This window comes from Gadus macrocephalus, chromosome 14, assembly GCF_031168955.1.
Source record: "Gadus macrocephalus chromosome 14, ASM3116895v1".
Classification (NCBI taxonomy): Eukaryota; Metazoa; Chordata; class Actinopteri; order Gadiformes; family Gadidae; genus Gadus; species Gadus macrocephalus.
The window spans coordinates 11,245,481-11,273,159 of record NC_082395.1 but is presented as its reverse complement, the minus strand read 5'-3'; the positions used below and the strand labels follow the sequence as shown (position 1 = coordinate 11,273,159).

Below are 27,679 nucleotides of genomic sequence, written 5' to 3'. Positions count from 1 at the left end.
AGCTGCCCAAGCTAGGCAAACTAACCTGAACGACATCCTCCGCCTCCTCCCCCTCTTCAGAGCCGGCAGGAGGCTGCTTTTTATTCATTTTCTTCAGCTTCTGGGCAAGCTGGCAGCTGCTTCAGCTGTGGTGCCTCTGGGCTTACTGTCCCTGCGCCCACTCCAAATGTGGCTGAACAGCCTGCACCTAGATGCCAAGTGGCACAGGCAGAGGAGGGTCAAGGTGACCCTGCAGTGTCTTGTCTCTCTGGCCCCATGGAGAAAGAGAGCGTATCTGGAGGCAGGCGTGCCCATGGGCGCAATCCCGGCACGCCGGGAGTTGGTGACAACCGACGCCTGCCTCTCGGGATGGGGCGCAGTGTGGCAGGGCAGGACTGCGCAGGGACGGTGGTCTGGCCGGGACGTGGCACAGCACATCAATGTGCTGGAACTCCGGGCTGTGCAGCTGGCATTAGCCAGCTTTCTGCCCCATTTGACAGGCCGGCATGTCCTGGTCCGGTCGGACAACATGGCCACGGTTTCGCAGGTGAACCACCAGGGGGGCACCAGGTCAGCACGGCTACTCCGGGTATCCCAGAGCCTGTGGACTTGGGCTTCTCCCCGTCTGGCCAGCCTACGGGCAGTCTATCTGCCGGGGGCCCAGAATCGGGCGGCAGACTTCCTCTCCCGACGGAAGCCTCCACCGGGGGAATGGCGGCTTCACCCCGAGGTGGTGGAGTCAATGTGGGGCCTCTTCGGCAGGGCAGAGGTGGACCTCTTTGCCTCGGAGGAGTCGGCGCATTGCCCCCTCTGGTTCTCCTGGGCAGAAGCGTCCAGCCCCTTAGGGCAGGACGCGCTGGCGCACGATTGGCCGGACAGGCCTCTTTATGCCTACCCACCATTGCCTCTGGTTCTGCCGACACTCCAGAGGGTCCTTTTGCAGGGCCACCGGCTCCTTCTGGTGGCCCCCTTTTGGCCGGGGAGGCTCTGGTATCCACTGCTGCTCAGGCTCTGCTGCAGCTCGCCATGGCGCCTCCCCGACAGGAGGGATCTCCTGTCCCAGCTGGGGGGTCAGATCTGGCATCCCGACCCCTCTCGCCTACAGCTCTGGGCTTGGCCACTGCAGGGCCCGACCCACTGCTGAGGGAGTGCACTGCGGCTGTCAGGGGTACGGTTATGAGTGCCAGGGCACCATCGACCAGGTTGCAGTACGGAAACAGGTGGAAGCTGTTCTCCAACTGGTGTGCGGCTAGGGCCGCGGATCCAGTGCATTGCGCTGTGACCACGGTGCTGGAATTTCTGCAGTCCCTCCTGGATAGTGGCCGGTCGCACTCTACCTTGAGGGTCTATGTCGCTGCCATCTCCTCCCTACATGATAGGGTTGACAGCGCCACGGTAGGGCGCCACAGATTAGTGTCCCTCTTTCTAAGAGGGGCTTTGAGGCTGCGTCCCCCTACAGCCATGCGGTCTCCAGCATGGGACCTGCCGCTGGTGCTGGAAGCCTTGTCATCTCCTCCCTTCGAGCCTTTGGGTCAAGGGGGTTTGAAGTGGCTGTCTATGAAGGCTGCCTTTTTACTCGCCATAACATCTGCCAAGCGGGTCGGGGAGTTGCATGCCCTATCACTGAGTGATACATGCCTGAGGTGGAACTCTGATGGCTCGGGTGTCACTCTATGGCCGAACGTTGCGTTCCTGCCAAAGACCCTGCCACGCAATCACCTTAACCAGCCCATCCAGTTAGCACGCTTTGACCCCCCTTCTGGGGAGGGTGGGTCTGAGCTGCTGTGCCCGGTGCGGGCCCTTAGGGCTTATATTTCTGCTACCGCCGGTATTCGCCAGTCGGAGCAGCTTTTTGTTTGCCATGGTGGCCCTAATAGGGGTCGTGCTTTAACAAAGCAGAGGCTGTCCCACTGGATTGTGGAGACCATAACACACGCCTACGGGGCCAGTGGCCGCCCCCCGCCATCCAGGGTGAGGTGTCACTCAACTAGGAGCGTCTCCACATCATGGGCTGCCCTGAGAGGGGTGCCCCTGGGGACCATCTGTGCCGCGGCGTCATGGGCGTCGCCTAGCACATTCTCCAGGTTCTACCGGGTCAACGTTGCCACTCCCCATCCAATGGGCGTGGCCCTGATGCCAAGCTCTGCTTTCTCTGATCAGTAGGTGAGCACCTTGACTCTTCGTGACTCTTGTTGGTATTGGCCATCCAGTGCTTAATGCACCACCTCTGGCGGTCAGTAAGGATGAAATAGAACGCAGAGTTACGTATGTAACTCCGGTTCTATGAATCCTGGATGACCGCCAGAGTTACAGGTCACTCAGAAGTCTTGTGGTTCGCGAGAAGATTCTGGGAACAGATCCTCTGTCGACACCGGGCTATATAGCCAATCCGGTGTCACGAGGGTCACATGTGACCTTGTTGGTATAGGTACTCGAACTGCGCATGCGCGAGACGGATAAATCCAGTGCTTAATGCACCGCCTCTGGCGGTCATCCAGGATTCATAGAACCGGAGTTACATACGTAACTCTGCGTTTTATCATCAACATTCAGTCACTGCAAAGATTTATAGACTAGCCTCTTACCATCGTTTAGAATGGACCCAAAGTATGTGATTGATACAGTCTTCGGCTTTCGCTTGCTACCCGTTTTTAGTATGACTTCTCAACATTACGCCTTTCTTGGCGCACATGGCTAATTTGCATACGCGCACAGGATTGGCTGGCTCCGCAAGGCAAATAATAGAACATATTTAATTACTTTTCTATCTGTCTATCTATCTATCTATAAACGCATGGGTCTAGTTTTAATGTGATGTATTTTTTGTATGTCCAGTCAGACTTGTTGTCTCCCTTTTCCTGTGTGGTCTTGTAGGCTACTGTGTCAGACGAATCACCTAAATGAATTCCCGATGTGTAGTTTGGTATTAATAAAGACTTGACTGGGCTATTTATCTATCTAGGCTATTAGTCAACAATTATTCGCCGAAGGCGAAGCGAATATTGGGGAATAGCCCCAGAGACCGTAGGTTCATTTGTTGTTATCAGCAGACATTTTGCGATGAAAACAATATCGAGTTTGAGATGTCAATCATGGGATATTGCGAAATATCCCGAGATAGCGAACCAATCCAATTACGCCATCTTAGGAGGTTCACGTGTAGCATATAATAACAATATATAATATCTATGTATTTATCTATGGATCTGTATAATCTGCTGAACATTCTCTTACTAGTCTCTACTCTCAAGGGTCTCAATGCTAGCCTAGAAATCTGGTCGCCCCTAGCGGTCATTTTTCGCTGCTGGAAACAGAAAATGGGACAGGCCAATCAGATCGTGACAATAATGACTCCAGTTCCTGTTCACACAATACAAACACAGACAATAATGGCTGCTGCTGCTGGCGAACAGCTGTCTTTCGACTCGGCTTTGGCCGCGACTCTTCAGGACTTGAAGTTATCATTTTCTTTGAGAAATTAACAAAGAACTGCACTGAAGTCTTTCCTGGAAAAGAAAGTATGTATTCTGAGTTTTGCCGACCGGATACGGTAAAAGTTTCGTCGTTGGTCTCCATTCTCTCAATTCACCATTCGCAACACGTCCCCATGGAAATTTCCGTCGCTCTGACTACGTCACCTTCTTCGTTGCTCTGATTGCATTCTGCAAGAAATGAAAATCAATAGCAAACCGCTAAAATAGTACCTACTTTTTCGTATAACATTCCGTTTTGTGCTACCTAACAACATTAAATACAATAAATAACAGTTTAAATCTTAAATACCAACAAGCAAATTGCACAAATTCGTTGGAAAAAAAAACCTGCAACACAGCCTTTAATAAATTGATCATTTGATATTGTCCCAAAACTGCAGCCAGTATTTCAGCAACATACTACGCAGGTGTAATACACATAGACTATATTAAAAGACTGACTTTTGATCTGAGTAAATTAGTGGAAATTATCGGGAACAAAAATCAAAAAATGCAACCACAAAACGAGTACTTGATGACTCACAGAGACTTTTGTTTCCCTTCACCTAAACCAGACAGAGTATTTCCAGTTTGTGAGATATGTCTGACACGGATAATCTACTATTGTATGCTACATGCCGTTCCCAGAAAATGGACATTGTCTGGGAACGGGCAGTTCCAGACAATGTCCAGTCCTTATTCTTTGAACATTGTCCCAAGTAGATTTGTGAAACGGCTTAAGTCTCCCACCCTCTCCCACTCTCCCTCCCCAGCCCCAGACTGAAAGCAGCATGACGGTGGGAGTCTGATGCAGTAAGAGGCTCTCTGGTGCAAAGTGAAGACTCATGAGACAGCAGGTTCCAGAAATGTCCAGAGGAGGAGGGGGCCTCTCCTCCAACTGCCCCATAGCCATTGAAAACCATCAGTCATCTTGGCCAGAGTTACCCAGGTCACCAGTTTAACAAAGGTAGCCTAGCTCATGCTGAAATTATTGAGGAAGGATTATGTATCAAGTAAATATTTAGGTTTGAATATTTAAATAAGAACAATGTATGAACTATGTAAGGGATAATGTATTGAACGCCAGTCATTACCGGGAAAATAAGCCCAGACAGGATGAACTAGGCATCGACACGAAGCGGAGATGTCTTCTTTCGTCCTGAAGGGGCTTATTTTCGATAATGACCGGCGTTCTATACCCGTTCTATCCCTTACATTACACGGCTACTTGCCATAACGAAAAAAATAACTTCACGCGGTGTGTCTTTTTTTACAATTTATTTTTTACCATTCGTAGTGTTAGCAGTGTATTAGCAGAGAAATAGTTTGCCAAAGACGTTGACGTCGCTTAGCAACCGAATACGCTGTGGTTGATAAGTTACCAACTACTGTATTTGATATGAAAGACGTGAATCAGAGGCTAAAAATCCATTTTCCTTGACAGCGGTCAATATAGGCCTATGCTTAGAAACGGTAAATGATCGAAAAATAATTGACCGCCGGAAGTCGGGAAGGCCCGTTCAAGTGAATTGAGCATTCTACAGCATAAAGAAGAGCCGTGTAATAAATTAAGAATAACCCTGGGTTGTGAGTGATAAATATCACAATGATATGAGTGTGAATGTAGTGTGTATGTTTATATGAATATAAAGTTTCATATAGGATGTACTCTATACTTGATAATAGACTAGACAGTTTGTGCCACAATTTCACCGGTAAGGCGTAGATCAGCTGGAACAAACTAGCTTGCAGGTGATGACAAGGAAATATTTATCACAGAACAGCACGGCGGGCGGTCGCCTGCTCAGATATCAACTGCTCAGTAATCACATTCTGGTTTTAACCTGCAGAGAAAAGCAGAGACTGTACTCCATCACCTGTCTGTCAGTACCGAGACTGTGCTGTCCATCACCTGTCTGTCAGTACCAATACTGTGCTTTCCGTCACCTGTCTGTCAGTACCGAAACTGTGCTGTTCATCACCTGTCTGTCAGTACCGAGACTGTGCTGTTTATCACCTGTCTGTCAGTACCGAGACTGTGCTGTTTATCACCTGTCTGTCAGCACCGAGACTGTGCTGTCTGTCAACTGTCTGTCAGTACCGAGACTGTGCTGTCCATTACCTGTCCGTCACTACTGAGGCTGTGCTGTCCTTCACCTGTCTGTCAGTACCGAGACTGTACTATCCGTTACCTATCAGTACTGAGACTGATAACTAGCATAACTTGCTTGATAACTAGCTTTGCCTAAGGTGTCTTCCTCTAGGACATCTCTGCCCCTTGCTGCGATTGCAACCAGCGACCACCGACCTGCGCCCAGGGCTGTCCTGTACCCGCACTACAGAGTGGGCGTTCGGCTTTGAGCCAAACCTCAAAAGAGTTTTAATTACAGTATCATTTTCATTTTGGTGGAATGGAGGGGATTAAAAAAAGCGGGGGGGAAATGGGAAAGAAGGGATTGTATGTGGGACGGGATGTTTTTACTGTGCAGGTAAATCCCGGACAACTAGTTCATGTCAATTGAGGGGGAGGAAGAGAGGAGGAAGAAAGGGAGAAGAGGGAGGAGAAGAAGGGGGAGGAGGATGAATAGAGAGACAAGTAGGAGGAGAGGGAGGAGAACGAAAGGGCTAAGGAGAAAGAGAGTGGCCTTTTGAGGGGAACACATTTATTACTCATAGCTTTTTCAATTCTTTTGACCATCTGCTGTTCTGGCACAAACCCAGCGTGAGGTTAGAGACCTCTGCTAATGCTGATCCATACAGTACTATAGTAGCCTGCTGTTATAGTATCACTATAAATAACACCTCTGTGCCAATCTGTACAGTACTATAGTAGCCCATTATTATAGTATCACTATAACAGGCCTCTGCTAATCCATACAGTATTACAGAAGCATATATATATGTATATATATATATATATATATGTGTATATATATGTCATTATAGTCTAGTATTACAGTAGTATTAGTTATTATAGATATAACCATTCATGCTAAATTATTATGGTATACACATAATGAAGTACGGTCGTGTAGTATTATACTAGACATTATAATTTGTATATAGTGTAGTACTATCTTACCATTTACTTTTATGGCATTTGGCAAACGCTTTTGTCCAAAGCAAACAAATAACCATTCGGCGGTGTCAACTAAGCTATTCGACAGCTCGTCAGAAGCAGATAGGGATAGCTGTCTTGCTCAGGGACACCTCAACAATGCCCAGCTAGGAGGAGCTGGGCATTGAACTAGTAACTTTCCGGTTACAAGTGAACCCGCTCCACCTCCTGAGCTATGCTGCCGCCCTAATGATGAGTAGTAGTATGAGTGAAGTATTATGGTAGACCTAAGGATTAGTACCATCGTATTATACTTGTTGTATCCCGGATGATACTCAAGGAATCCTGGTGTGAGTAGTGAAATGTGGAACGGTGGAGTTGAGACAGCCCTCATCTCATTACTGAAGGAAAAGGCCTGTGTATGACTCCATGTTCCTGTTCACACAATACAAACACAGAAAACAAATGCAGACCCAGACACACACACACACACACACACACACACAAACATCAACACAACCAGGCACACATGAACACAAACACATACACACGTACACACACACACACACACACTGGGGAGACACAATAGCTTCTTTAAATTACATTTTTCTCTCTCTGTGCTGAGCTGCCGAAGCTGAAAAGGCAGTGACTAAATGAGTGTTTGCTTTAGTTAGCGTAGCCTAGCCTTGTGTAGCCTAGCGTAGCAACAGCGGGCAGATCTGCCATTCAGGACACCACACAGTGTTGGGCACACAGCCCACATTATCCTAGTTAGCAGACACACACACACACAAACACACACGCACTAAAATTCTGACACACACACTCACACACACAAAAACATTCCCGCACAAACATGGAGACGACAAATGCACAACCAGACACTAAAACGCACACATACACACACAAAAACATACGCACACACATACACAAGCACATACGTATCTACGAGTTAATCTGTTCAGTTTAAAATCTTACCAATAATAGCAGACACAATGTGTTGTGTGTAAGTAAATGTGTGTGTGTGTGTGTGTGCATGTGTGTATACGTGTTTTTGATGTGTGTGTGTGTGTGTGAGTGTTTTTATGCGTGTTTGTGCGTGTGTGTGTGTGTGTACATGTGCGTGCGTGTGTGTGTGTGTGTGTGTGTTCTTTAGAAAGCCACAGAGGACCAGTTAAAGGGGCCCAGTGTGTGTCTCCTCTTGGCATGAAAACACGAGTGAGAGGAGGGACGAGTGTGGCAGAAAGCTTCTCGGAGACAAAACCTCTTAATATTCCTTCCAAGTCCATTAAGGCTTCAAGAGATTGGCCTCGATTGATTGTTTGTGTTTGATATTACCGCGGCCTTCGAGGCCCCCGTCCAAAATTACCTCCGGCATTTAGTTACGGCTTACGAACTGAAAGGCTAAACATGAACCTGCACTTCTCCTGCGAGGTCCCAGTGATGGGGACACAAACCTTCATCTAATAACCTCACACTTGTTGCCATTTCTCTTAAGCGCTCAGCTTTTGTTGGGACATCCATTCATTATCCACGGTGATGGATTCCTGTTCTTTAAAACGCCAATATGGACCCTCTCTTTTCTAGCCACTCAGCTAATCTGACCACTGATTTACCAGAACACTTTTCATAAATGAAAACAAATGTGTTTTTTTCGATGTCACTTGATCTCTTACCAGGAGTACCTCACTGTGAGAAAGGTTGAATGTTTTCCCTTAGGAACTTTATGAGCTGTTGTGAACTTTGAAGTGTTGATTCACATCTGCTGTCTTTGCCTAATTACTCTAATAGAATTGTGATATTAATCTAAAAACACTGACCCGGTTTCCCATTCTGGCCTGCTTTTGCAGCTGTTCTGTGTAGAAATCCAATCTGCTGGATGGACATTTCATCAGCAAACCGGTTGTTGGAGAAGAGAGTACAAGAAGGTTTAGTTTCGGCCATGACACCGGCACACTGCCAAAATAAAAGTAGTTTTGCATTTATGAACTGCTTGAGTATCCCTGTTTGATATATAAAGACACTCTTTGTTAATCTTAGTTCAACCTGTTTGAGCAGCGAGTTCAAAGCCTCCGCTTCTTATGCTAGCATTATTGACTCTTTTATTTTTATATCCCCCATCAATTCGCCACAGCAACAGACTTACCGTTATATTTATAGGAAACAAAGGACAGCAGTGTTTCTCTGACAAAATGTCTCGTGACTTATTTTTGTGACTAACGTCTTATGTTTAGATGGTGACCAGACAAGAGAATGATTGTAACACTCCCAGATTATTATCGCCCCATCGTCTTCACCTCCCTGGAGGCAGAGGTCTTGTTTGGCTTCAAACCAGAATGAAACACAGAGGCCTCAATACTACAGGGTAAAGGGAAGGGGCAGTCTGGGTCAAATTTTAAATTATATTAGGGTACATTAGAGTATGATATGGTATGTTATGGTACCAAAGGATATTACATTAGTAATACAAAATAGTTTAATAGACTCTAGTATACCTTGATTTAGTCTAGTACTCTGTACTCTAATAACTAGAGAATGTTACGTTAGCTTAAATTAGGGTACAGTATATTATATCAGGGTATGTTGGAGTACATCCCGGTATATTAGACCACGGCTTAGGTAAGTAAGGATACCGACTAGACTACATTAGGGTATATTAGAACAGAGTACTGCAGGTCGTACGTGGGATGTTATTTTTGAAATAGACTAGTTTAGAAAGATGAATAAAGATAATTGAAAGTAAATGTATTACATATATTGTTCAGTAAATGAAGTAGCATTATGGTTTGTAATTCCGAAAATAGTGTTATTTATATATATATATATATATATATATATATATATATATATATATATATATATATATATATATATATACATTTCATCATGGTTTCTATTGTAATGTTTTAAATGTATTTTTGAGTTAATTTGTGTTTGCCAGATAACACAATGTTTTCCCACTGGCCAAGGCCTTCTTTGCAGTTATACTTGCATATAAATTAGGTGCTGGAATTCTTTACTCAGACACTGCATGTATATTCATCTACTTTTGTAGCATTTGCATATAAGGGGGTTCACTAAATGTCTTGGTGACAATGTAGTGGTATGCCTAAAGTCAACGGTTGGAAAACCCTGTATGAAATATGGTCGAGGTATGTTAGTGTATGCTCGGCTACATCAGGGTACATATACACATGTATATATGTATATACTTACCTTCTATAATTACTGATGGCATAAGAAAAACAATGTGATGATCAGGGTTTATAGTATCCTGATCTGACGGTGGGAGATAAACAAACAAGCATGGACTCATATTCATCAATCGAACCCCTACAGGCCAACACCCACATCCCTGTTACCCAAAGGCCTGGACTATTTATAATCACTGACACACACACACACACACACACACACACACACACACACACACACACACACACACACACACACACACACACACACACACACACACACACACACTCTCTGTCTCTCTCACACTCAGGAACACATACACTCACATACTCTGTGTCTCACACACACACACATACACACACACACTGTCTCACAGAAACACGAACATACGCATACGCACGCAAGCGAAACACGCACGTGACACACGCACACAGACCCCGCTGTGATGTTTGGGTACTACACGATTCTTCTGATCTCTGGAGGGATGAACAGATGTGGGTTGCCGTAGTTCCTTTGAGCATCAAAGAAAAAGAAGACCCCCCCTAGCCCGTTCGAATCACATGTGCATAAACATTCCCCATTTATGAATTTGTGCACACACACACACACACACACACACACAAACACACACATACTAACATACACACACGAACACACACATGCACTAACACGTGCACCATTCAGGCCGGATTGGTCTGTGAAGGAACTTCATTGTTGGCCAGAGGAGAACTGAGGCAGCTCTCAGGGGATCTCCCTCTTCCCTCCCTCCCCCTCCCGCCAGCAGGAGGTCACATGATCAGCTGACAGGCGGCTGAGCTCTTCAAAGATTAAACGAGGAGTGGGTGTGAAAAAGGGCAACGCAGGGACAGAGTCAGATGCTCTGATGCTCATACTACAGCTGGAGCAGGATTCAGCAGGAAGAACCACCGTCATGTGGGCCAATGGAGCAGTATCTAGCAGGAAATACATGATGCTCAGTGCACACAAGTGAATCATGATTAAACAGGAAGCATTGTGCTACAGTAGGCCTAGGGAGCAGGATTCAGCAAGAAATGCCACCATGCTACAAAGGACCCATGGCACAGGATTAAGCAGGAAACACTATGATAAAGATGACCTAGGGAGCAGGATTTAGCAGGAAAGTCCACTATAATGTGGGTAATAATTATGGGGTCTCTAGATGTAAGGAGCTTAAGGAGGACATTAGGGGGTGTGAACCCGTTAGTCTGGGCTATTCATGAGACTAGTAAGGCTATAAAATGACTCCCTTGGACGCCAGTCAAGTGCTATATTCTGAGACGCTGCTCAAGTTTTAGAGGTAAATGGATGGTTTATTGTGAGGATGGACCATCTTTTCCCTATTTAAGTTCTCCCATGATGCAGAGCGGTGCCAAAATTGCCAGTTTGAAAACCTTTCTGCTTCCTCTCAGAGTACTTTGGCTGGTGTACCGTGGCTAGTGGCTACCCTCCAAGACAACCTCCGCTCCCCTCGGTCGAGCCCGCAAGGCCAGGTTCAAAACATTGACTGACCCCAACCGCTAGCCCAGTGGTTCCCAACGCCTACCCTAGGACAGGATAGCCCAAACCTGTTCATGTCGTGTTCCCCCAGTGGAGTTTATTTTGGCCCCAGGACCCAACCAAATCTATTGTGCCTCAATAACGTATTCCCCTTTCAAGTCTGCAAACATAATAGCAGAAAACAAATGCAGCAGGCACGGCTAGGGAATTGGTTATAAAATGGTTTCTTTAGACCATTACATGACCCACTTGGTCCCCTGCTGGGACCCACTTCTGTTTGAACACCAGCGAGGGTACGTAGTCAGGTACCAGGGGGTCCTGGCAGAGATTTAAACTTTGCCTTGTTCTTTAGAACTGAATTACCCTCAGCTTAATCCATTTTAAATTCTGCTACACTATTAATAAGGGTTCTGAGTAATTTTAGTACAGTATGAGTTCAAAGGAAAACCTTTTGTGGTGCGATAGTGTGGATGGAGGTGACCGAGAGCCATCCTGTGGCATCGACTGAACAGGTTTCGTTGACACAGTGCACCATGGGACTCTGACACCTGAATGTCAAAAGTCAACAGCCAAGAATCACAAACATAAAAGATGAAGTTTTTACTGCAGCCGAAGTTGTGGCAGGAACTAGAAAAATAAATCCGGGTGCATATTTCCATTATCGGTGGACGTTATCGTAGGAGGAGAGGCTATGGAGAGCAAGAGAATCCACGCAGTCTCTCTGTGTGTGCTAGGAGATAGCCAAAAACCAATTTGCACCTCCTGCCTCCTCCTCCCAGTCACCCCAGACTCAGCTTTCAGACATGCCACAAACCAGCCACAAATCATTTCATCTAAATAAGCTGGCCAAATGTTTTACACCTCTGCATATTACCGGAGGCCGATAACACCCTAGTCCACCAACGCATGCAAAGACTGCTTCTTCCTCTCTGTCTCTTCCCCTTTTTCTCCATCTCCCCATCCTCTCTCTCTCTCTCTCTCTCTCTCTCTCTCTCTCTCTCTCTCTCTCTCTCTCTCTCTCTCTCTCTCTCTCTCTCTCTCTCTCTCTCTCTCTCTCTCTCTCTCTCTCTCTCTCTCTCTCTCTTTCTCTCTCCCCCCCTGCTTCTCTCCCCCCCCCCACCCTCTCCTTATTGTCTGTTATCAGCCCAGAGCCAACCCCTATATGATTCAGCAGTATAGAGATATAGAGTGCAGGAATGTACAGTCGTCGGGGTATTTTAAAATCCTGCCATTTCCAATGCCCTTGGTGATAAACCAAGAAACAAGAAACCCCATTTTATGTTTGCATTAAAAATTCCCCTGTGCAGGCTCTGACAGCTTATTCCCCAACCGAATCATCATGACCCCTATCTCCTCAGACGGCAGTCGAGCAACAAGCATGGCGTGGTCGCCCGTGACCACACCCCGGAGGCCACTGACGCCGTGTACAATCGATACAGATCTGGGGTGTAGATATTGAGGCAGGGGTGGCGACACACATCCCTCCGACGTCCGTACGTCCCCGCTTCACGTTTAATGAGATCCCCGAAGACCATTGCACGTCTTGTTCACTCATTGACTTCTCCCACTGCCAAGGAACAGCAAAAGCTGTTTGGGCTCTCTCTCTCTCTGTCTCTGTCTCCATCGTATCTCTCACTCACTCTCTCTCTCCCTCTATTCTCTCTATATCCCTCTCTCTCTCAAAGTTCATTAATGAAAGTCTATTAGCTTATAGATTTAAATCTGCATTGTTGAATGATTCTTTAAACCGATGAATCACGCTCCATTATCCACACGGCTTTTAAAAACGAATTCCTATCCCAAATCCTGTAATACTATACAGTTTAACTGTGCACTTATTAAAAGGATCAATCATCCCAGAGTTATAATAAGGGAGGGCGGGGTGTGATCCATCACCATCAGCAACACATTCTGCTGCCTCTGCTTATTGATAGCCAATCAACACCGGGCTGACAACATATACTTCTGCTTGTCCACTTGTCTAACTGCCTATCTCCTTCTCCACTTTTTCTCTTGTCTATCTTCCAAACTTTTTGACACAAGTTTATCTGATATCTCCCTGTCTGTCTGCCTATCTCCTTCTCCGGTTGTCTTCTTGTCTATCATCTTGTCACATGTTTATCTGATATCTCCTTGTCTATCCGGCTATCTCCTTGTCCACTGGCCTACTTTTGTCTCTCCTTCTATTTCCTGGCCATCAGTCCCTCAGCCCCTTGTCTCCTTGTCCATCTGCTTATATCCTTACCATTTTGTAATTATTTTTGTCTGGAGAGATGTTGTCACCCTAGTCTCCTAGTCCTCTGATACCAGGATTGCCCAGCATTTGAACCCAGTGTTTGTTCCGTCTTTACAATCAGAACATCAGCCCCATCACCCCCACCTCACCCCCCCCCCCCCCCCCAAACCACCCCGTCTCCGGTGCTACTCCCAGCAGCCCTCCGACACTAGTACCCGCGACAGCCACTCCGATTAGGCTGAAAAATACTCTTTTCCCTGGCAAGAGATATATTATTTTCCTCTTTTTTTTTTTAATAATTGCAGGGGAAGAAATGGATTGCGCTCTTCTTATTCCATCCCTGGAAGCCAGAGCGCAGAGCTGGAGAGAGATAACTCTGGAAGCTAACTGTGTAAATTAGGAAGTGGACTGCAAGGCTGCCAAAGGGGGGGAACATGGCTTTAATGTGCATGGAGCCACAGCGGCGGGGAGGGCACATTCACATGCTGCAAATAATGAAGCACTGCGGCCTCAGGTGGATGATCACCGGGAGGCAGTTCTGTCCATTGGTGACGCGTTTAGGTAGTACAACGGCATAAGGATGCATGGCACGTTCAGGACACATGGCGCGTTTAGGACGCAGGGCACGTTTTTGGATGCGTGCCGGGTTGAGTGTTTAAGACGCATGACACTTTTAAGGACGCCTGAGGAGTTTATGGTGGATGGTGTGTTTAGGACATATGGAGCATTCAGGTAACATGGTGTGTTGTGGTGTGGATGCCTGGTGTGTTAAGGATACATGGCACGTTCATGATGCATGGCATGCCTAGGAAGAATTGTGCCGTTAGCAAGGAGGATGCATGTCAAGGAGGGATTTTAGGAACAACACGATGTTTTTCGTACCATAGGTTTTAGCTGTCATTGTAACAATGTTGTTCTTATTCAAGGCTTTGCTGACTATGTTGCAGTTAAACTAATACTGATTTATTCAAAGCACTTTGTTAGAAAATGTTTCTCAACTAATGAACCATGTAAGGGTTAGTTAACCCTTATCTCTTGGCATTGATTTAATCATTATTTTAATACATTAAGACCCAAATGCGTCTAATTGAAAGTCGATCAGATTACCTTTCCTTGCAGTTGTGTTTTATTCTCAGCATTTGCACCACACATTGCATACATTGACAATTGCTGTTTACTCATCTGTTCACTTGGATCATCAACCCAACACCAGATTTCTGGCTTTGTCGGTTCACACATTACATCATCAAAAAAGGCCACTTTGGCTTCGGGTTTCTAGAAATAAATCTTCCTTGTGATGTGATATTTAGTCTGTATATAATTTGTGGTCGCATTGACATCACGCCGAATGAGTCCTGACTTCAGAAATCAGATTTTGCACGTTAAGTTGAAATCCAAACCGATATTCATAATATACTTTGCCTGCCAACGAGCGTCTGCTGAACAGTCAGAAACACAGCGCTTGCCTCGGTGGAACTGCCAAATGTAATAATCCTCAGCATTGTGCCATCCAGAATATTGTGACCCTGCGTGGACGGCACAATATCTGAACTTCGGTCACGTCGGCGAAGGGCGGACGCATCTCTCTTTTAGCACGATGAGCGGATCCTAGCAGCAGACCTGGGACCAGTGGATATGATAACGCTCCGGAGCGAAAAGTCAGCCTAGATATCCCAGTTGGTGAGAGTACATAGCGCTTTGAAACATGATCCTATAGGGGGAGGTCAACCTTTAAAGCGTTTTATTATTTATTTAGTTTTATTTCTCCCTCTTAAGCCCCTCTTCTGGCTTCCAAATGGACCAGAGGCTTAACCCGCATCAGGCTTAGCATGTGTTGGTGTGGCACTTTGAAATATACTCTCTTTCCCTTTCCCCTAATCTTTCACTATCTATTCCCATTCATCTTATTTTTTTTTCTGTTCTATATCTCATCCTGCATCCATCCCATGTCTATGTTTTCTGCCTTTCTGTTCCGTCTCTTTACGTGTATTCCTCACGGCCAGCTCTCCTTCCTGCACTTAGTTCCCCTTTTATATTTTCTATCTCTCTTTCCTGCACCTATTCACCTGCTCTGTCATTCTCCCTTATGCCACTCTTTCTGTCTCTTCAAAGGCTCCGTCCCTCCCCTACCCATTTGCTGTACCCTTTTCCCCTCTTTCGTTCAGTCTGTTCTTTATCTCCATCTCTTTCTATTGCTCCCTCTTTCTCTCTCCAGACATACAGGAAGTGTCATCAGATGAACGATGGTTTTATTATTTGCATGATGATGAGGATGAGGATGATGGCAATGAAATGTTTTTGACATTTAGGTAGCATTTACATAATCTTGTATTTGTAAATCTTGTATATTGAATAACCCACAATTATTAATATCTTTACATTCATGCCAAGATTAATAAATGTAGTATTTCTGTAGTATTTTTCTCCTTGTCAAAAGACTGCTGAGTTAATTATGAATTTTGGAAGCCAATACTAATTTGTTTGACGAGCAGCCAAGAGATTCATAGATCTTGACAGATACTCCAAAGGTTTCTGTGTGAAATTGAATCACCAAATGATGCAAGACAACCGGAGGAAGTAAACACAAGAAAGGAATGATTACTTTGACACATTTATTATGAAATTATAAAGTTAGATAGCATTGGTCGAAAATAAAAGCGTTTATAAAAGAAGAGTATGGATTGCAGATCACTGTTTCACCGTGACAAAGAGATTATTTGAATGACAAAATAAAAAATAGGCCAGAGAAAAAAATGCATAAATAACCAAGTCCATTATCGTATACATAGCACATCAGGGAGGATTAGCAGGATGTCGACATAAAACATCTTATATACACAGTAAGAATTTACATCATGTGTTTTACAGAAGAGTCCTACAGCGAGACACGGCAGCCAGTCTCAAGTCTTGCTTATGAGGAGTGTTTTATTGTTCTTTTTTTTGGCTTTAAGTACCATTATCACGACTACAAGACCCGGCTCTGGCGTGGGCGAGGGACAGAGCGGTGATGAGCCGTCAATGAAGCAACGACCCTGATATGAGGTGGGGTCTCCAGTCTGTCAGGGTATAGACGCTGCTCTGTTAGCTCCACTTCCTCCGCCTCACCCTTCCTGTCTGCAGGCGCTCGTGATTAACGGCCTGGGGATGGGGAGGGGGGGGGGGGGGGGGGGGGGGGTGGAGGATGGGGAGGGAGGGGGGGAGGGCTAAGGAGCAGGGGGGATAGAGGAGGGAGTAGCTGTGTGCTGAACACAAAGCACCCTGGTATTTCTCACAGAAGCCAAACACAAAGGTGACAGCACCCTTGGCGAGCTTACCTCAGTTGTATCAGCACCAACCCCAATAAAACACTAGATGGGCTGGGGGGGGGGGGGGGGGGGGTGTTGTTTGGTCAGGTTGGGGATAGATAGTGCAGTAGGGTAATGTGAGGGATCGATGGTTGGGAGACTGAGGGATCGATGTGTTGGTGATATTTGGATGGCAGGTTTTAGGAAAGTGAGGGATAGATGATTTTGCAACATTGGGGATGGATGGCTCCGGAAAGTGAGAGATAGATGTTTTGTTGATATTGGCATAGACGGTCTGGTTATACATGGCAGAATAACCAAGGTGGTTCAAGTCGGAGAGGTGGAGAACATTGATTAATTATTGGATTATTGTTCAGACAACGAGGGAGCATCATAACATGTGATCTGATCATTTTCTTGGAGACAGAGGCAAAAAGTCAAGAAACATTTTTTTCCACCCTCTACTTGTTTTTTTTTTCTCGCCCTGAAGACATAATGTTGGATCTTGCCAGGCGATGGTATGTGGACATCTGTGGTGTTTTAACAGCGGTAAGTGTTGACCGTGTCATGCAGTGTGGTGTCACATGAAGGCGCGTATCAAAGGGAGGGGGGCGGCTCTGAACCATGAGGTAATGCGTTGAAGATGAATTATTCAAATAAACATGAGGATGATTGAAAAAGACGTGAAGGTGCGACTCCCGCTAGCTTTATTGGGGCTGACGCACGCCGTCGTCCTCTAAGTCCTGGTGGGACGCGCCGATCGGGGCTTCAGGTTCTTGCGCATGCAGAGGAATCTCTCAGAGCTGCAGATCTATCATCAATCACTCTGATATGAGGCCTGGCAGAGATGGATGGTGCTGACTGTTCCCATGGAAGCTCTTCCATCTTTAACTGACAGACCAAGCCAAACAAAAGCTCCTCACACATACACACACATCACACACACACACACACACACACACACACACACACACACACACACACACACACACACACACACACACACACACACACACACAGACGTGCGGGTGCGCACACACACAGACATGCGGGTGCGCACACACCAAGCACACATCACACGTCGCGCTACGTGATAAAATTAGCCACAATTGCCTCTGACAGGATTACTTCCAAGCACAATAAGGGGGAGGATCCATCTTCACTATTACATGAAAGTGATTGATGATTGTTGGCTGGTATTGCAACTTTAAATTTAAAACTGTTTTATTCTTGGTAATTTGCCATCAACTGAGTTTCAGAAAATTTGCTTCACAGCAGTTGGAGAGGGTTGAAAAAACAAACCAATAAATATTGATAGGATTTTATTCAAAGTAAAAATATACCTGCCTGGGATGCTTCTAAGTATTTTGCTGATTATGGCGTAACAAGGCAAGTTATTTCCATGTAATCATCTCATGGCAACAATGCATTAGTCAAGGTGTTTGCTGGCTATAAATAGTGAACATGACAAGTCCTCGCGAAGAGATACGCGTTGGCACGGGTGGCCTACTCTGATCTGTTTGGCTGAGTCAGTCGTCACTCATCTGTAAGAAAGCTTTAAGACTCATATTTTATTAACGTATTTGTTTCATTTGTATTTATCGATTTATTTTACTGTGTGAAAGCGATGCTGACACCAAGTCATGTGGTGATTTAACATGGGGGTATGGGTGTATTTCTCTGCCTGCCTCAGACAGACCAAGAAATAGCGTTTGACAAGTTTTACTTTTTGTGAGGATGAGAGCATTGTGGGAACAAAGCGTGAGATATTGAGGGCAGAGACAAAGATCATAACCGTTACATCCTGGAGAAAGCTCTGCTGCCGACAGCACAACCAAGACGCTTATACAGAGATGACAGACAATATCCTCCCCCTCTCTCTCTCTCTATCCCTCTATCTCTCCATCTCTCTCTCTCTCTCATTCTCCATTTCTCTGCCTCTATCTATCCCCTTCTCTCTCTCCGTCTCCGCCTCTCCCCCTATATCTCCCTCTCTGTCCCTGCCTCTCTTTATCTCATTCTCCATCTGGATCTCTCTCCTTCCCTCTATGAAAGCACCAAGCTCTGCCTCAGCAGAATTCAGAGGATCTTGCAGCAGACGCCTCTTCCCTCAGGTGCCACCTTGTCAAAGTTCATTAATCTTCTCAAACTCACCGTGTCTCCACCGGTGGCTGGCTGTACTACTAATCCTCTTATTAATGTTCCAAATGAACACTGCGCTCCAAGGACCGCTCCCGCAGGGCCATCATTACACCGTTCTGCATAAACTCCTGTTTGCATAGAATGTCCATTTATGAAGAACCCTGACTCTGGGAGTGGGCCACTTACAGCCTCCCACCCGTCTCCCCCTGCAGAGCTCCCCCAGCCGCCCCAGCCCAGAGGCCTATACAAGGAACACGCTGCCCCCCTGCCTTAAATGGTTCTCCTGATAATTACATCCACAAGCCCAACGCTGTCTCTGAGAGTGATCTCAGCCAGACTAAATGTTAGTGGAGATGACTGGGGGGGGCGGGGGGGGGGGGTGTACTCTCAGACTTGATTTGTTCTTGGCAAGCGACTGACAAACTATCAAGACAGTCATAATTGCTTTATGTGGAGTCTCCTATAGGTACCATTGCAATAAAAAACACAACACTAAAAACTTTTTTTTTTTAGTGTTGTGCCTCAAGAGCAACAACATTATCTGGGCTGTAAATGTTCACAGTGTCGCAGCGTCAAACAACGGCACTGGAGGTGGGCAGAGCTTTGCTTTGTTAACAACCCTTTGGACTTGAGAGAAAGCAGTTTACCCATTATTACTAATTAGGCCTTTACACTGGAGATGTTCAGGCCACAGCATGCCTGCACAGTTTATAATAGCTTAACATCTCTGTGACAAATGGTAATGGCATTGTTTCAGATCTATCCCACAAGAAACCAACAACAAAATTATGTATGTGTATATATTGATTCAGCGATATTCCACTCACAGATATACAGTTTTACGCAGCGTTACACTGACTGCTGCCCTGTGGTTAATGATTGGACAGGGAAAGAGTTGAAATATACATTTAAATGGAATGTATTTCTACAGCGATTTTCCGCAGTTAATTTCTCATCGTGAGGAACACACACTCGCGCACACAGACAAACACACACACAGACACACACACAGTACAAGCCATGCAACCAGTTTGGCACAAGCAATAAGCTTGTCTTGTTAAAGGACAATTATCCGGTGGTACTCAGGGAATGGAACCAGCCATGATCCAATTGTCTGAGGACCTGCTCTACTGTCTGAGCGACAGCTGTCCCCAGTGTGAACATCCACACATCTCTGAACATTGTCATCAACATCTCTCCATCTGCACCCAGTGTTGTGCACTTGCAGACAGTGGAGGCTTGTGTGGTTATTAACAACTTGTTTGTATGTTCTCTCTCTTGCCTTGTGAAAGTAGGACAGTGTTGTTCAGGCTTCTCCCCCCTGACCGTTGTTTACATTGATGTAGGTCCCAGGAGGAGAGGAAGTGGAAGTGGGAACAGAAAGAGAGCAGGTATTACCCCGAAAGCTCCTAACCCTACCCTAAACCCCCCCTCCCATACCCGGCAGATCCTAACCCTCTAGAACCGCTATTGAACTGGTAAAAATACACTGGAAGGTAACCCCTTCTGGATTTTGCTCTGTTAGACCTACAAGACAAAAAACAATGACAAAAAATACATACATGATATATCAGAACGTCAATTAAATATATAAGCGGTTGGATGCTGATCCACAAAGTACTAGAGGCTTACGGATGGGGCTGTAGATGCAGGAGACTAACCGGTTTTGGACCGCTTCTGTACAGCCTAGTGCCAGATGGCCTTCAGCTGCAGACCTCCTGCATAGGCCATGCTGTTAGTCTCTCTAAGAGGAAGACACTGCCTCTGCATGGCTGGTCTGCATCCTTTTCTGCATTATCTGACAGCTAATCCATTTATTTGATCATGTGTTTATGTACTGGTGCACGTTTCTGGACTTATTTTCCATTTGATAAGCCAATTTGTCATCTCTCAGGACACAGATGATAGTTTACTGCTGTCGAGATGGTTTGTCTGGGCTGTAAATAAATTCTAAAGATGATGATTGGATCCGGTCTGCGTTCATACGTGTTCACTCAAGGGAGTATTCTCTTTCCGGAACAATAAATATCTACTATAACTAACACCCAGTGTCTAGGGAATAAAACACTTTCTTTATATTTCAAATCGTGTTCTAATATCCAACAAACTGGCTGCAGAATAGTATTATGGTTAGGGTGTTTGGCTGCAAGGTAATGGGGCTGATCCCCAATGCCTAGAGTCTACCTGTAGGCATCTTAGAGCAAGATAACCTACCTGCTCCTTAATGAAATGGAAGTCCCTTTGGATAAAAGCGTCTGCTATATGACTAAATGAGCAGATAACTGAGCCAAAAGCGGCATGTTTGGTCTGATGATTGGACCCCAGCATAGCGTGAGGTTTGTTCTCCGGAGCTGTAGTCTTGGTGCTTCTAACGGTGAGGTGGTGTCGTAGGCATGAGGTGGGCGTCGAGACGCAAAGATGTAAAGGACCAGAAGCAGCCGTAGGTCATCGGCAAACCTTTCGACAGTCCCTTGAGCAAAGCTTGTGTGTTTTTTGACACGCAGGAGCGTATATGTCAGGAATACGATCGTTCGCTGCGGGGACAGCGGTTCTTGTCGTAAAGCACCTATAGAGCCTCTGTCACGGTGTGACCGCCATCAATAATGCGCTGGGGAACACACACACGCATGGCTTTGTGGAGGGTTGACAAAACGATCGATCCAAACGATCATGGTGGTGAATTGATTGACTGGTAAGAAAGTGATCTAGGGGAGCGAACATTATCCTATGATATCTCACATTCTCCCTCTCCCACCCCTGGAAGTCTTCTAACAACACTATTGTAATATTATTTTGGCCCTCTCTCTCTCTATGTCTCTCTCTCACATACACACAACCACACACACTGAACTTGGCTATCAAACTAAATGGTTCTTTTGACTGCCCCCCCCCCCCCATCATTATCGATCTAAAGGTCTCTGCGTGAAGAGACCCTGACCACCACGACCCCCCCAACCCCTTACTCCCGCTCATTCCTCCGATTCGGGAGACCACCAGCGGTTGCCGTGGTGATACCCAACAGAGCAACAGTGCCCCCTTAAGACCCAGTAACATCACCAATCGCATCTCCGTCACTTGCAATGCTCACACACACAGTCACACATCCCACCAACCCATACACACACACCAACACACACACCCAAATACACACAGCCTCCCTTTCTCTCGCACAGCCTCTCTCTCTCTCTCTCTCTCTCTCTCTCTCTTACATACACACTCTCTCTCTCGCTCCTTGTGTGTTCCATTAGGCGTGTGTTTTGTGAAGTGCTGCTTTATTAGCAGAGAAATTAATAAGCTCTGATGATAAAAAATAAAAGCTGCACGGATTACGTTGAAATTTGAGGCTCATTATTGGCTAATCCTATTTGAATTGGATGTGTATCAGTTTTCAGACAGGCATCCCGTAGTCTGCTAGCGTGCGTTGCGATTGAGGGAAAAGGGGAAGAGAGGGAGATCGAGAGCGAGGGAGTGAGAGCAAGAGAGAGAAGGGGAGAGAGAGAGAGACACATTTATTTCATTCCTAGTTGTGGCATATCTGCTAGTGAGTCCAAATGAGATGAGTGGCTGCTAATTAAAGAGGAGGAGAACTGCTAGGTCCACCGGTGCAGAGGAGACAGAGGGACTCGTATGGCATCACAACGCACACCAAATTAAAACCATGGAAACACTAAGGACGTTATGAGGGGCAGAGGTGGAAAATCAACTCATTTAGGAGGAGAGAAAAACAATGGTATGACCGCCTAGGAAGTGATAATGTTATATACCATCCAACTTCCCCAACCGATTAAACTGTGTATGGTGCATCTATTTACCAAGAATAAGAGATGGACATCTGAGTAGATAGGCAAGAAAAAAATGTTTCTTTCACAGAAGTGTAAAGGAACAGCGCATCACAAGTAGTAGAAGTAGCATGTGGGTACATTTTCACCTTGTCACCTGACCTCCGAGCTCACAAAAGATGCATGCCACACTCTTGGCTAGGAAATTAAAATAAGAATTCCTCTCCTTGTAAAACATCAGCCAAACATAAGCATGGGATTATTTTTAAGTCCATTAACTACACAAATGATCCACTTTTGGATTGTGTGATTATATTTTTTTTAAGTTTGAGCTATGGTTGTACAGTATTCTGCGGTGTTCAGGTGCTGGGCAGCAGCCGAGAGAGAAAGTCTCTTATCTATGCTTCAGCACTGAGGAACGGGGCAGTTATAGGCAGAGCTTATGGACCAGTAAAAGTGTTCCTTTACCTGCTGCCTGGTGTGCATGGGGGCCTTGGTCTTGAACGCGCCCTGGGAGCTGCACTCAGACGCGCTGAAGTGGTCTGAGCTGGTGGACGACCTCTTGGAGAGTGTGTCGCAGCCCCCAACAAACGTGTTATCCAACGGGAGCTCCTGAATCACGTGATGCTTCTTCACCGACACCGGCGTGTCCGCCTTCAGGTGGAAGGCCGACTGCGGGGAGGCAGACTTGTAGTGCCGGGCAAGGTCGGGGCTGCTGGGTTTGAAGGTGGTGGTGGGTGGGGCGTTCCAATCGAAGCGTCCAATCCCCTGCTCCTCCAGCTCCGTGGGGATGCTGATGGTCCCGTTGATGGGCTCGTGGGCGGGGTCGTCCGGCTTGCTCTCCTCGATGGTGACGAAGTTGAGCAGGGAGCTTTTGGGCGACTTCCTTTTCTTCCTCTTCTTCTTCTTGTTCTGTTTGTTCTCCGTGTTGGGGGACATCCACTCTGCCCCCTGCTTCTTCCTCTGAGCCGCCTTGAAGCGCGAGGCGTGGCGGCAGCGCAGCAGGACCGTCACAAAGATCACGATGACAACCACGAGGGCGCCGGTCACGAAGGCGATCATGATGGTGAGGTAATCACCGCTCTGGTATGTCTCGCTGCTTTCGCCGATGTTGCGGTCAATGGGCGTCTCCATGGTGCGGCGGATGAGCTCGTTGATGAGCGTGGCGTTCCCCGCTGTGTCGTTGACATACAGGAAGACCAGCACCAGCGTGTGGAGGGACTTTGGGTAGCCCAGGTCGCTGATGTTCACCACCAGCCTGTGCAAGCCGATGTCGGTCATGGTGGGCTTCTCCTCAAGCGTGATGTTGCCCGTGACCGGGTCGATCCGGAACAGGCCCCGGTTGTTGCCGCTCACAATGCTGTATTTGAGTTCGGCGTTCATCCCCGTATCTCCGTCCACGGCGAACACCTCCGCCACCACGGAGCCTGGGATGGAGGAGAGCGGCACAAGCCTGAAGGAGGCGTTGGAGGAGGGGGAGATGACGACGGGGGTGTTGTCATTCACGTCGATGACATTGATGGTGACCTTGGCGGCCGATGAACAGGGCGGGCGCCCGCCGTCCACGGCTCTGACATCGAATGTGTACGAGCTCTGCTGCTCGCGGTCGAAAGACACGTTGGACTTGATCACACCGGAGTACGGGTCAAGGATGAAGTTCTCGTTGTCGTTGAGGATGGAGAGGGAGACGGCGGCGTTCTCCCCGGCATCGGTGTCCGTCACGGTGATAACGCCCACGGTGCTGTACTTGGGGAGGTTCTCAGACACAAAGAACTGAAAGTGGTTGTGGGTGAACTTGGGGTTGTTGTCATTCTCGTCCAGTATGGTCACTATGACAGCAGCCTGCGTCTGCAGCGGTGGCGTGCCGTTGTCTCTGGCGGTCACCGTGAACAAGAAGCGGTCCTGGTCCTCGCGGTCAAACACACGCGATGCCGTCAGCACGCCTGTTTTGCGGTCCAGGTCAAAGAAAGAGGCGTTGGGGCCCAGCTGGTAAACGATCTCGGCGTTCTTGCCGTTGTCCTCGTCCGTGGCAGTCAGCGTGGTGAGAAACAGGTCGCGCTTGTTGTTCTCCATGATGGCCAGCTCGATGACCGGCTGAGTGAACACCGGCGGGTTGTCGTTCTCGTCCTCTAGCCGGACTCTGACCAACGCCGTCTGGTTGAGGCTCGGCTTCCCGGAGTCCGAGGCCACGATTTTAAAGTTGTATTCTTTGGTTCCCTCATAATCCAGCAAAGCAGAAGTCTCCAGTAGATACTGGTTGTCGTACACAGCCTTCAAATGGAACGGCACGTCCTTCTCTATAAAGCAGATGACCTTGCCGTTGATGTCCGTGTCTTTGTCCGAGACGGTGATGAGGGCTATCTTGGTATTGATGGGATCTTTCTCTGACAGGAAAACGGTGCCGTTAATGGGTACGATGATGTAGCGCAGGTCTATGTTTGGCGGGTTGTCGTTGACATCCGTCACGTTGATGTTAATGGTTGCTTTGGCCGGACTGGAGCTGCCGTCGCTGGCTAACACGGAGAGCTTGTGGATGGCCGTCTCCTCTCTGTCCAGGGGACGCTGCACGGTGATCAGACCGGTGGTCGAGTTCAACGCAAACAGTCTTTTAGTGGCGGGTGGAACCTGCGTGCCGAACACGTAACGGATGTCCGCGTTGGACCCGATGTCCGCGTCCGTGGCCAGCAGATGCACGACGGACGTCCCGATTGCCGAGTTCTCCGGGATGTGCACCTCCACCTGGCTGTCCTTAAACACGGGCCGATTGTCGTTGACGTCGGTCACAGTCACCTGCAGGATGGCTGTGCTGGACTTCTGGGGGCTCCCGCCATCCTCCACCTTCACCTTCATCACGTATGTGTCCTTCTGCTCACGGTCCAGGTTCTGCTGCACGATGAGTTGCGGCCACTTTTCCCCCTCCGGCGTCTCCACGATGTCCAGGCCGAAGGCGCTCTGTCCGTTCACCAGCTCGTACTTGTGGACACTGTTGGGACCCGTGTCGGGGTCGGTGGCCGACGGGATGGCGAATCGGCTGTTGATGAGCGTGTTCTCAGGGATGGAGATGTTGATGACCGGTGAGGGGAACATGGGTGCGTTGTCGTTGGTGTCCTTCACCACCATTTTGATTTTGATGAGTCGGAAGTAGTCATTAGGCAGGATGACCACCTCAATCTCAAAGGAGCACTCGCTGTCCTCGAAGGACGGCCCTGGGCAGAGCCTCTCGCGGTCGATCCGGTTGGAGGTGGTGAAGATGTCCCCTGTGCTGCTCAACACGCGCACCAGTGGATTGTCCCCCGCCTTGGACACCAGCCGGTACACCAGGTTAGCGCTGGCGCCCGTGGCGGCGTTTGTGTGTGAGATGTTGAGGTCCTTTGGTATGTTTCCAATGAGAACGTTTTCCTGCAACTCTTCTCTGATGGGATAGATAAGCTCCTGGGCGATAGAAGGGTCCAGCCACAGACACGCCAGCAGAGCGGCCAACAGGTAATACTCTTTAAGATCCATGACTGCGATGATATTCGATTCCTTCCTTCACAACTCAAGCATTTCTCTGTACTGGTGAACGTTGTAGCTGTGAGTGATTTGGTGAATATGGAAGGGTTCTTTTCCAAAATGAGACCTATGAATAGAAACAGAATGGGTGTTCAATAGCATATTCAATATCGACATTCACTATTGAAAACGCTTTTCTCACGTGTGCATTAATCATACATCCATACAGAAGCAAATACCAAAAACTGCAGCAGTTTAGGTGGCCTATAAAAAAAAAAATATCCAAGTCTTTGGATTTGTATGAGGGCTTAAAAACAACTAAGAAATCATATCTATCATAAAGAACAACTTCCTTGTGTATTTTATCCATATTCCATTTATTAAATTGTAGAAAACATTAGACGTGACACCGGCTATGCGTCATCGATGTTTGAAGTCGTATCGAATAAATCCGCAGGCATAAATACAGCCTCGAATGACCATAAAGTCAGTATTTAAATTAAATCCTTATTGGGTATCAGCTGAAATAAAACGCTTACCGCGCGATGTTGTCAGCTCATCGTCCTCTTGTCTGTGGATTTCCAACGGCAGCGAAATAAAAAGCGGAGTCCCAGTAAAGATATTCCTCTTGATCGATGCCGTTCCTCCGAGCTCCCGAACCCAGAGGAAACCCAACAGTCCGCTGGGTTAATTTTTATATCTTCAACAGTTCAATGGATCAGCATGTGAGGAAAGTCCGCTCTCCCCGCGTCACGGACGGACGTGCTGCGCGGTGCTTTCTAGTAACCGTCCAAGGTGAAGAGATGAGGATAGCTCCAGAATATTCCTCCTCTCTTCCGCGTCTCAGGATACCTGTTCAGGTGCTCGATTGTCCCGTCATTGTACGTCTTTAACTTTAAGGGCTTCCATAAATAATTACTCCGACAGACGATGGGGACACTCAAAAAAGCTTCAGAGAATAAATATTTGGGGACGATGACGGCACGAAGAGGCGATGCGCCGCGCGGTCGTTCGGAGACGGGTGCGTGTGTCAGCGGTGCGTGCGGAGCGGTTATCCTCTCTCCTCACTCCATCGCAGAGCATCTTGCACTAACTCTGCCGAAACCCACAGGGGCTGAAGTCCGGCACACAGACGCCCCCCCGAGCCTCCTCATTGGACGGCTCTCCGTCTGCAGCAACTTGATTGGTCGGCGCTCACGTCACTCAGAACGGAGACGCGCTGACCGCCGCGGCTGCTGGAGTTTCATCTGCTGCTCCACCGTGTTGGTATGAAAGCCGGGAAAAACTGTCTCACTCTTTTTACAGTTGAGTCGGTCACCGCCTGAAGCCCCTCATGCTCTACGGTCGAGCACGGGGTGGCGAGAGATGTGAAGGCGCCTTAATTGTGTGTCAATGTGTTTATATATAGACCCAACTGGCAGGACAACATGAACCCGTTTGGAATCAGCAGGAACGAGAGAGTTCCGATCAGACAGAGACGCCGTTGTCTCGTTGTATTCTCACCACTTCCCAGGCCACTTGGA

General features: G+C 47.2%; 1 protein-coding gene across 4 annotated transcripts in view; it reads right to left on the bottom strand.

Annotated features, from left to right (window-relative positions):
- Positions 1–27,347, bottom strand: part of LOC132472633 (protocadherin-9) — a 171,935-nt gene extending 144,588 nt beyond the window's left edge. The window contains exons 1-2 of one of the 4 annotated variants that reach the window (XM_060072352.1): positions 26,696–27,347; positions 23,133–26,283 (exon numbers count right to left, since the gene is read on the bottom strand). In XM_060072352.1, coding sequence (XP_059928335.1) covers positions 23,133–26,168 — 3,036 coding nt within the window. In that variant the 5' untranslated portion in view covers positions 26,169–26,283; positions 26,696–27,347. The remainder of the gene's footprint in view (positions 1–23,132; positions 26,284–26,695) is intronic. The other 3 variants (XM_060072353.1, XM_060072350.1, XM_060072351.1) reach the window with 3 other exon arrangements.
- Positions 27,348–27,679: the final 332 nt, after the last annotated feature.